General features: G+C 37.5%; 1 protein-coding gene across 1 annotated transcript in view; it reads right to left on the bottom strand.

Moving 5' to 3' along the window:
• RBMS1 (RNA binding motif, single stranded interacting protein 1) overlaps positions 1 to 11,603 on the bottom strand; it is a gene marked incomplete at its 5' end in the record, with an annotated part of 41,282 nt that extends 29,679 nt beyond the window's left edge. Inside the window, 2 exons of the mRNA XM_009072803.1 lie at positions 8,709 to 8,800; positions 11,545 to 11,603. Coding sequence (XP_009071051.1) covers positions 8,709 to 8,800; positions 11,545 to 11,603 — 151 coding nt within the window. The remainder of the gene's footprint in view (positions 1 to 8,708; positions 8,801 to 11,544) is intronic.
• Positions 11,604 to 11,964: the final 361 nt, after the last annotated feature.

Here is an 11,964-nt window from a genome sequence, read left to right as displayed (position 1 = left end):
ATCACAGTCTATTACAGCCCAGGGATTCAGATCTTTCTGGGTTTGCTCCTTTGACAGAACATACAGAGCACAGTGGAAAAAGGGGAGTTTGAAGACACTTCTACATGTGTCTATGGCTAGGACTGGTAAAGATGGCAGGCATGGGACAAAGAGGAAAAGCAAAAAAGCTGCCAATGGATGAGGATGTCACACTAAAAACCTGGAATATGAGTTTAAATTTTTTCCATCTGTAGTTCTTCCAGAACAAAACAGTTGAAATGCCAACAAACACATTCCACAGTGCACTGAGGTGGTATCTGCACAGCAGGTGCAAACCCATGGCCACTCTGGGGAGCAGCAGCAGTTCAGCTATAAAGGACAATCACAGAATTACAGAGTATCTCAAGTTGGAAGGGACCCATAAGGATCATCAAGTCCAACTGAGTCAGGACAGATTAATTTAATACACTTCTTCACTTTGCAGGGGGAAAAAAAAGACTGCTATTGGTTCTGAAAAGGGCTAATTTACAATACTAAGATAAAACCACTGGGGTAGATGCAAAGCAAGACTGAACACTTTCTACAGAGTATTCAGAATTTTATACAGTTTGGCAGTGGAAAAATTGTACATATTCATGTGCAATACACCTTCTCTCCTCCTGTTAGTAACACATTTCACTGTGTAGCTTCTGTCATGTCCACAAGACAAACCAGCTATCTGGGTATGTTTTGGGAGATCATAAGCAGGAAGTAATTTCCTGCCCATTAGAACACACTGAATTTCCAAGCTGATTTCCAAATGGCAACCACAACTAGGACTCCCCATCCGTCTTTATGCTATCTTACGCAAACGGCACCGTACAAACAGATGTTTGTTTTTATACAAGATTTTTGCATGGAAAATGGCTAACAGTTAAAAAAAAAATCAGGAAGTTAGGAGAAAGACAAACTTCTTTAACTCATCCCTCTGACTCTCTGGCAAACAGGAGTTTAATACATTTAGTTTTGTGACTTCCTTCCTTATTGAAACCTGTCTCACCATAGTTTAATTCACATGGTTGTACTTGATGATCTTTGAGGTCTCTTCCAAGCCGGTTGATTCTATGATTCTATGGTTATTACTATTCTGTTTCAGAAGAGAAAAATAATTCCTTTGATATCTGAGTTTCTATCTCCTCTCCTGGTATTAAGCAAAAAAAGTGAAACCAGCAAAAATACCTTCCAATGTAAATCAGCTCAAACCTTGCCCGTACCCTGTAATCATTCTGAGTGCTTTGAGGTAGGGGTTTCTTCCTGTGCTTAAAATCCATGAAATTGTATATGCTGCTTTCACCTTAGAAACCTTAAATCTTCTGAAACTATTTGCACCATTTTATGAGAATGAGCAACAAGATTTACTAAAGTCAGTGAAAAGTTTCGAACTTTGGGGCAGCAAGCAGACATTAAAATATAAATCACTGAATTATTTTTTTTTTTATTCTATGTGATTTAGGAAAACTGTTCAATTTGAGACTCTTCCTATCTCATGCAGGGCTCTCCTCAGTTAACAGAACCTTCCGCAGGTCCTGCAAGACACTGAAAGTGCTCAGGATTTTCAGATTATGGACAATGTCACAGAATTTGTCAGCTACCGTAACTATCCATATTACCAAGGAAACTCAGAAGTCTTGCTTTTAGCAATGCACATCATCAAGTTTCTATTGGTCTTTTCTCACCAAACACCTTTAGCCATGTCTCCAGAAGTTCTCCAGCAGAACTTAACACAAAGATGCAGAAGAGTGTTCTTGCAGCGCAATGCACTTCTTTGTCCTAAAGAGCACTTAGAGCACTAATGCAACAAGCTGACACTAAGATACAGTATTTCCTATAAAAGTTATGGGAATAATCAACTGTTAATATTCATTTCTGCAGAAAGATGCGATCAGGAGTCCTACATAATGTGAAGTGCTCCACCATCATCTGAAAAAAATTAACAAAAACCTCCCTGTGCGTGTGGAACTGTTCCTAAATTGCAAGCAAGAAACTTGGCAAAACGATAAGACATCTGTTTTCTGTTGCTCTGTGTAAGGTCAGAGCGAACAGATAGCCATTCAGAAACATGTGACTAGGCACTGCTCACAGCATGAAGATCCTCTGGCTGATAGGGAAGGGATTAAATGCTTGCCTGCCTTCATATAGAAACTACTTTAAAATTTACAATTGGCCAGTGTCTCACTGAAATATGCCTGTTTTAGCCACAGTTTTAATACTGTCTGACCACAGACTGTTAACAAGACAATTCAAAGGAAAAATCACTTCCATAATCTTCACTTGTTCTCAGAATTGCATAAACACTATATAGGATTAATAAACTAAACATTTTCACAGGCACATCTGTATTAAGAGGAATAAGAACTGTATGAAAAGGAGTTTTTAACTACAATAAGTACTGTGATCAGCTTTGCAATCAGACTATCATTGCAAAAATACACTCCCTTTTTACTTCCGGGCATTCTTGCTTTGCCTTTGCTAGAAGGGCACTAGGGAGCTCCCTGGGAGCTCTGGATGTCACTCACAGATGCCACAGTTTCCAATAGAAGGCTGAATAAGTCCACCACAGTTCCTAACAAGGCACCAGACCCTTGATGGAACAAGCCACAGCAGTACTTAGCAACTGAGATAAGACTTTTGTGGGTTGAAGCTGTGTACTCAAGGGAAGTGGTTGTTAACTGTCTTATTTAGTGCACATGCAATTCCTGAAGTGACAGCCATCTGAACCCAGGTAAGCAAAATTCGGCTTACTTTCAATTTCTTTTATAATGACTTTAAAGTACTTTTACAAATAAAAAGGAGAAACAATTATTCTATTTATTTAAAAGTCTATTACAGTGGGATTTAATACTATTACCTACTAAAAGTTAAGACTAAGTAGGTAAAAGGAAAACTTTACTAACAAGACAGTTGCTAAAAACTGCTGTAGAAATCTGCTTGAGCTAGCTCCTGTTTGCCTGTCATCTGTTCTATGGCATTCAGAAGCCCAGATGCAGAATAAAAAAATTGCAGTATGCCTACCTTCTCTAGTTAGATTAAGTGCACTAGCTACCATGGTAACCTAAACTTATTTTCTTACTTTACTCTGTAGGAATGAAAACTGATTTAATTCTCCAGCAGGTTGTCACAGTGAAGACAAGTACAAAAAGCAATACATTATTAAACCTCAAAACAGCTAGCTTTTTCTCATTTTTGCTAACTTAAAACCATGTTCTTATCAGCAACATAAAGGAAAACTGCATTAAATACATTATGCTTAATAGCTGCGGAGAAGCCTTGATTTCTGTTACAGGGATGAGGTCAAGCAGCTAAGCAGCTTTTCCCTCCCCAAAAGCTCACACCTGCTGCACAGTTCACACTTTATACCATGTGACAGTTCATCTTTTCCAAATATGCTTGGAAAAAAAGTCACCCAAAGTAAGTTAAAACTATTAGAAAATGCTCCTACATTGAACTTAGAAAAGAGCGATAAAGCTATCAGCACATGGCGAGTACTTCACTGTTCTGCCTTTGTAACCATCAGTAAAAATTACAAAGATTACAAATTTAGGTCATCTCTGGGTTCTGGAGGATCAACATGAACTCAGACAATGGGCTAATATTCATCCCAAACTAAAATCCACCGCCATGTCATGAGTTTCAGAGAGCCTGGTCTGTTGCTTTGAGGGCCAATAGATTGCTCCAGAAAACAGAAATTGTGTATTAAGAATGGTGGAAGAGGCAGCATATGATGGCACAACATACTTTCTATTTTTAGCACAGGCATCCTTCTGGCACAATCTGAGTAAGAAACAATTCTTAAGATGGCCCTAATTTTTTGCACAAGCTTAAAATATCTGAAAATGTTTTGTGATTTGTTAATGTGAGAGCTAATACAATAAAAGGAGGAGCACACTAAATTGTGTTTTGCAGAAGTGAAGATTTTAAGGAGGAGGAAATTGTAACACTATGAATCTAATGCCCTAAGTCCTAAAAATGTGCAACTGTGGGGAAATCTTTGAATGGATAAACAATTACTCTTCCCCCAAAAATGCACATTAGTACATGGAGAGCATTCCTTGGCTCAAATTAACAAGACTCATTGACCACAGAAATCTTCCATGTCCGTGGACTACATTCATGGCTTCTATTATACGTAAGTGTATGTTTACTAAAGGTAAGTTTGTGCTTCCACAGGAAGAAAAAATCATGAAAATACAAAGCAGAAAATAATGACTATCACTTTAAGTTATAAATGAACTTGACAATCTTATAACAAAGTTGTACATACAGAAGAACTAAAAATCTCACTAGAGAGAACAGAGGAGACATGAGAAGACAAGGCCATCAACAACAAAGTCAGGAGGATCAGGGTCATTGAGTCTATGGCAGTTGCATTGGACTTGGATGGCTAAACCATTTTAAAGAGAGGATGCTACACTAATTTTAAACACAGGGTTGAAATTCAATGGAGAGAATTCTGGAACGTATGTTAATCCTTCTTGTGATGCCTAAAGTACATTGCAAGCTCTTTGCAAAAAGTGGTAATTCCATATGTAGAACAGTTTTAGTAGATATAAGCCTTTCAGTGTATTATCTCAGAAATCTGTTAACCTACCATGAGCTGGACAATATGGTTGTACAAATGTCCCTGCCATGCCACAAAGGGAGCTGTTTAACACTCAATGAACTCTGAGCTGCCATAGCCAGACTGGTATTCTAGTTGGCTTGTGCAGCTCTGCACTCAGTATAATATATTGTCTAGCTGAATTTATCTGGGCTACAAACACAACGATTCTCTTCCTGGCTTAAGTTTACTACACAGAAAGATGAGAATTGTGGGCTTTATTAACCATTCTTATTCAGTAGCTCTTTTTCACCTTTTACATTCACAGATTAGTTTACAACCAGAAGAACAAGCATTGAAGTCAGCTTTCCACCCGAAACATAGTTACTTCAGTAACTACAGGTGAACTCAGCTCAATACCATTTGATGAGACAGAACTGTCTGAGCACTGACTCCAATACTTCGTTAAATTCAAGGTCAAAAGCCTATAAGAATTTAGGTGTCTCATATCTCAATACCACTTAGACCTCACCATCTCTAAAACACCCCTTACAGATTCTCAGTTATTTACATCTCCATTCAAAATACCAATACACGGCAGATTTTCTGTGTGCACCTATCTTCCTATAGGAAGTCACTTTCTGTTCTGAACAGTGGAGAAACCTAGAGTTATCTCACTTTTACCTGTGGGGTGGTGGCAAGAGAATTCTCAGAAAATTCACTCTGACAACAACTGGAACTTTTCTAACAAAGAAAATGGTCAGAGCTTTTCAATACAACTACTAATCTCACCTAAGACTGAACAGCTTTGCAAAATCACAGCTTATTATTACTCATTTATAATGGAAGCACTCCTCTAGGAGCAAACACAGTAAACTAATAAAAGAAATTCTGATAAACTAAAATGAATGAAAATAAAAATTAGACACTCACCAGTTCCTAAGTAAACAAAAATAACAGCACTCTTACAAGACATGTATCTGCTCTTTCCATACCTTAGCCCTTGAGAAAGAGATAAGCTACTGGGTTTGTACCAGGTCCTGAAACAAGTGGGCTACCAGTGTAACTCACATCATCTCCTGATCCCTTTCCACAGCCACTTGTACACCCTGAAAGAGATGCACTTTACACTGGTAATACTCAAGTGGAAAAGAGGAGAGGGCCAATAGCCTGTTACCACCATTTTAAAATTTCTGTCCAAAAGCTACTCCCATTCCCTGGCTATGCAGTATCATCTTATGTAAGCTCTTAGCAGCATTTGGAGGCATTTCTGTTTCAGCTGTAATGAGAAGATACTGTTAACCAGCACAAAGCAAAACACTTCCCAGGTTGCTTCATCTTAGTAAAGCACTCCCAGTTCAGATCTTGGAAACAGCTGAATAGCTGAAGACACAATGACCAATGGACTGACACAGGGTTCCACAGCCAACACTATCACCACAACATGTGCTGAGAACTGGTCACTTCTCCACCAACAGTGACAGCCCAGGAACAGATTTGGTAGGATTTGGACTGAAGCCAGATCTTGGGCACTAGGCCCTCCTGGTCTGCTCAGCAATAGCAAAAACATAGCTGGTGAAACTGATTTTTCTGAAGTCAGATCAACTTGGAAGCAGACTGCTGAGTACAGCATGATCTTCCCCCATGGATAGGAAAAGCTTAATAATAACAACAACAACAATAATAATGATTTCATTATTTATATCAATAGTAAAAATAATATAATTTGAAGTTATCTCTACAAAACAACAACAAAAATTTTAATACATACAAATGTGAACCACTTCTACTATACCAGGATTTGCAGATGAACGTGCTGACGTGAATAATTTTTAACTCACTGACATACAGCTACAGTAGGACACCACAAAAAGGACTTTATGGCAGCCAGAGTCAGAACACTGCTTCAGCAATAACACTTTCCTTTCCCCTTCAGCTGCTGTAGGTCAGGGACCACCACCATGCCTAGGAGGAGGGTGAGAATACTGAGGAGCCATGCTGCTGCCTGACACCCTGGGCACAGAGTAATTGCAGCACCTTCCCATGGATAAATCCCACCAACAGGCATATATTTCTCTTTGAAACAGAAGCAGCTGTAGAGGTCAGTAAGAAAGCCAACTGGCCAGACAGACAAACTGCCCAGCAGGTCCTTGTCTGAGACACTCAGGATTAAGCCTGAGCAGTTTCACTACAAGAAGATCACTTCATCGCACAGGTGATTAGAAAAGGATAAAATACAAAACACACAAACACAAACTTTTATAGTGTCTTGCATGTGAAGAGTCTGATTTGCTAATCTTGCCAAACAACTGTGACTGGCCATTTCCAGTCTGGAGCATCTAATTGGAGATAGGATTTTTCAGACTAAAGGAGAGCAGCACTGCCCAGGAGAAAAAAAAATAAATCCAATGGCTCAAAATACACAATCAAAGCACTCAAATTCATAGTCATTTGTGACTGTTTCTCGTGGTACTGTACATTGGGTTGGTTTTGGAATTGATCTTTTTAGTAATTCAGACATTCTGTGTTAAGCAGAACAAGTTCCACTGGAATGCAAACTTTGCAGTTACAGATTTCCCACAGGTCACCAGGCTTGACACAGTGTCAGAAAAATTAATCAAAACTGTTGGGAATTTTGGTGCATGTTTTTTCATTAATGCTAACAAAAAGAAATATTAGCCACACTGCAACTGTCAGAGGAAACGAGTCAGAGAAATACACTATGAAAAAAATTAAGAAACTGTTCACTAGATTACTATAGTTAATTATTACAGCTTCTCCATCTACTCAAGAAGACAATTAAATCGGACATCAAAGTTCATTAGGAAAATTAATTTACATGCCCTCACATTCTCTTGCCCCTCTGACCTAGATATCATATCCGTAAGATTGCAGACAGAGGCTTTGAAAAATCTGATGTCTATTTTAAAGTGATCATGTAAAACCTAAAGATTAATTAAAAGGCCTTTATTGAGCATACATAAAACCTTATAAATAGAAAAAAGAATCAAGTGTTTTCCAGTAAGCATGTATGTTTGTGTCATGGCTGTCATGAAACACGCATTAAGTATGAAACATATGGTTTCCATTTTGTTACTCTGGAATCCATCCAGAGACATTTATGTTGTTAGCTTAACTGTTCTCTTCAGCTAAGAAGCTGTGGAAAATATCTCATCTGAAAAAAATCTGTACCTAATGGATAACTTTGAAAGATTTGCTAGATCTGCAGCAGACTACATGAATAAAAAAGCCTCTGAGATCACTAGTTAATTACTAGATTTTTATTTTTTTAATTAGAATATTATTTTCAAACTAGAAAAAAAATAAATTTGCTTTAAGAGGTACCAGAATTATATCAGCAGATTATATTGGTACTATTTTCATTAGTTAATAAATTTGTAGAGGTGTTTATGGCACTCTTTTGGAACCAGGCCATCTGACAGAATGCATGACAAAATCATTACTAATGTATTATCTATTTGGCTAATAACCTGATTCAGAGGCAAGGATCACTAAAAATGAGAGAAAAAAGATAGATATTATTTATTTTTTAATAATTCCTGGTTTAGCAGATATATAGGTTGACAAAGAGTTGGCTAACAATTTCAAGACATCTATCATGAACGCTCAGATTTATATTTTACTGACATTACATGTTTCACTTACATTAACAGAAAATATACTACAAGGGCTGAAACAAAGTTCAAAGGTTAAATTTTGCCATGCTGTGCTTAAAAATTCATCCCCATATCATGAGTCTGCTAACCTCAGTAAAAAACAAGCAAAGTATAAAACCATTCATACTTCTGTGCTGTAAACTTACTCATTAAACCCCTCGTAGTTCTAACAAAGTATTGCTAAACTTGCATTTGATGAAGTCAATGGAAAATACCATAATGATTAAACTGACAAATCCAACCAGATCAGTTTGGAGACTTTACCATACCACACATCTTTATTTCACTAGCTGAGATGATTTGGGATATGGCAGCCAAAAGCCTCCATGTTGTTACCTTAATATATCCCATGGCTTGAGGACTCTGCTCGCTGTAAAGGGCCTGCAACTTGAAACTCCACATTGCCCATGTTCTGCTAATGTACAAGCTTGTTCTTCACAACCCATTGCAAGAATTAGCTGGTTATTTTGACTCACCTTTGCCATCTGTGCTTGGACTCCACTGGCCTTTAAAGCAGAAACTGCCTTCTGAGCAGCTGCAGGGCTGTCAAAGTCAACAAAACCGTAACCTGAAATAGAAGACGTATTTTGTTAAAGAGAGCAACCATCTTACAATCAAATATTTTGTATGCTATAGCACAGTTCTTTAATATAATTTTCTTATTGACGAAGGGGGAGAATTTGAACTCTGAAGTTCTTCATGTAGTCCCAAAAAAACAACTGAGCAAAGTTCTTGAACCTTGAACTGGTGGGGACCTACCCTAGTGGAACAAATCCATTTTCATGCCCACTCATTATCAGGATTTTGGCCGAATTGCTAACAAGCAGTATGGCTTTGCTCTGTGTTATCTGGTATGCATCTTTTAACCGCAGTTTATTTCACAGAGATCACCAAGCAAAGCATCGTCTGTTAAATTTTCTAAACTAAATTCTTCTTCCAGAAGTTACATGTTGTTTATTCAAAACTGGGAGAGGAATTTAGTTTAAAGGACACATATCTACTGAATTTTTGGTGAATGAGTTACCTCACTGTATACTCATAAAAGACAGTTACATTGTCAAAGTGAGTGAAAACTCAGCTTCAGTGACAGCAAATTATTTTTCCTATTGCTGCTGAAACAAGAACATAAAAAATTGTCCTGAAAGCATCTATGCCACATAATGCAATCTTTAAATCTTATAATAAAACCGAAGTTAAGTGTAACAAATTCCATATATTTTCAGTAACTTCTTATTCTGAACAACATATAACTAATGGATTCCAGGATGTCTGAATAGCAACATACCTTGGCCTCAAAAGACACTGACCTTACAGGGTGGGATTTTTAATGCAACTCAAAAGCTGGATCCTCAAGGCAGTTAGAGTTTGGAAGCTACTTCCACTAGATGTTATTGCAAACCTTACCGTGCATTTTTCAATCCCCTTCCTTTCCACCAATAACTGCCCAAGTATTAACAAAATCCCTTTTCAATGTTGAAGTTGGGTTAAAAGAAAACAAACAAACACCCCCAAAATTAAAAAACCTCTAGAGGAGTAGAAAATGGAAATTTTTCTTTAAAATACAATAGTATTCTCTTACAATATATCTATACTGAGAACAAAGAGGTTGTGTAATGATATAACTGACCCATCTTTAAAGTTCTTAACTTGCAAAAAACAACTCAAGCAGCATTGTACATCAGTGCAAGCTTATTTATCCTGCCAAAGAGCTGAAGAAAGCAGCATATTGTTCTGTGTAACACGTGGTGTTACGGATTGTTAAATCTTGACATGAAGAAAGTGAATTAGCTCATATCAAGTTTTGTGCTGGCAAAGCAAGACTAACTCTCCATACCCCAGACTAGCTCTTCATACCTATGGCAGCCTAGGTTTTCACCAACACACTGCAGGGTGTAATACAAAGTACATACTGACACCAAGCATGCCATCAAAGCTGGTTTTGCCACCTTCTAGATGATACATAAACTCTATTGCTCTTTAGTTTAAATCCCAGGGTGTGTATTTTGGCAAAAGCCAGAGATGCTGTCAATCTTTTGGTTAAATTCCAGTTAGATATCTGCATTCTGCCTACTTATGTTCCTATCAAAATTTCAGTGACACACAGTGAGCTTTCTTGCAGCCTTACCTTGCACTATAATAACAGATTGTTAGCTACTGCTTTTCATCAGTGAGATTTAAATTTTGTCTTGGAAAAGTCAGCTTAAATCTCTTAAAGCATTAACGTGATAATTTCTGTATCACTCACAGGACTACTGAAGACTTCCGGAACTGACAGAATGGACAGACTAAATCAGCTGAGTGCAATCATAGGCCTTAACTAATTAAAATAATTGAAAAGGGCATCTCTTCTTTCCTAGTCACAATGATATCTACACAGAAGCCAGGAAAAAAATTTCTAGAAATTTCAGTTTCTGAACTGTCAATGCCCCTTTAATTGCATAAGATGGGGAGCCAAAACGCTATGCCTCTGCACTGCTTCCAAGTTTTGCACAAAAACCTTCTTAATTAATGATGAACTCTTCTCCCCCTGCCTATCAGCTCTATGCTCACTCATGGGTGTTATGGTTATTAACATTGCTAAATCAGATGACTTAATATTTTGCTTTACTTAGAAATTATCCTCAATAATATGTCATTGTAAAACGACAATATATGCCATTGTTAAAAAAAGAAAGTCTGAAATCTGGTATTTCAGTGTCTACTACCACACCTCCTCATACCAAGCATGTTGCTGGGATATGATCTCACTGCAAATGCAGTGAGTGATGAAAATCAGTGAAGTATCCAGCTTATCTAAAGGAGTTCTAATTTTTTTCCAGCTGCAATTCCTTTGGTAAAAATGAACCCTCTCTTTGCTTCCAATACATTCAATAGCACATAACAAAACACAATAAAGAGTACTGGAACATATAATCAAGTGCTGCTTTAAGCTACTCTAATCAATGGAGCTTATTTCCACAATGTATAATTTTTTCAGATGCTTAGTACAGTTGAATGGTCTTCTGTAAGCTTCCCTAGTTTCTCCAGGCAAAAGGGGAAAAGCTGCTTTTAACTCCATTTTTGTTTTTAAAATAGAAGCAAACTGCCAGTCAGCACTGTGCATGTCAGCTTCACTCCAGCTTGGCTGCACCACCAACACAGGCTGCCTGCCAGCTCCACTGGAGACAAACGGACTGAATACACTGACCAGTTTAGGAATAAGAATGAGGGAGGAAAAAAAAAGATAAAAAGCACTTAAAATACAACATTAACATATTTTATAGATCAGTTATGACTTTCAGGTGAATGCAGTATAAAGGCAAATATACATACCTTTGCATTTGTTTGTCGTTTTATCCAAAATAGCCTTCGTGGATACAATTTTCCCATACCTAAAATGTATTATACATACATAAGGAAAACAAGAAATGAACATCCTATTATAACAGATACACAAATTGCCTTATTTTATATCAAGCATGAACTTGTTCTATGTGCCCTATCATGAAACAAGCCAGAAAAAGAAGTGCTTCATTGACAAGAATACACATTTTAGACCTAAGCTTGGAGACTCTCCCTCTACAGATCAGTTAAAGCAGACAAGATGCCTTGTCAGTGCTAGGCTTGCCAGCTAACATAGCACAGAGAGAAAAAAAAGAGAGAGAAAAAACCCAAAAAGACCCCAAAACCCCAACTGGCAAACACAAAAATATTAATTTAATATTATTCTGTTCTGAAAAAAAATTTCTGTTA

The sequence above is a fragment of the Acanthisitta chloris genome, unplaced genomic scaffold (genome assembly GCF_000695815.1).
Source record: "Acanthisitta chloris isolate BGI_N310 unplaced genomic scaffold, ASM69581v1 scaffold30244, whole genome shotgun sequence".
Taxonomy (NCBI): domain Eukaryota; kingdom Metazoa; phylum Chordata; class Aves; order Passeriformes; family Acanthisittidae; genus Acanthisitta; species Acanthisitta chloris.
Note: the sequence above shows the minus strand (reverse complement) of the source record. Positions and strands in the feature narration are given on the sequence as shown.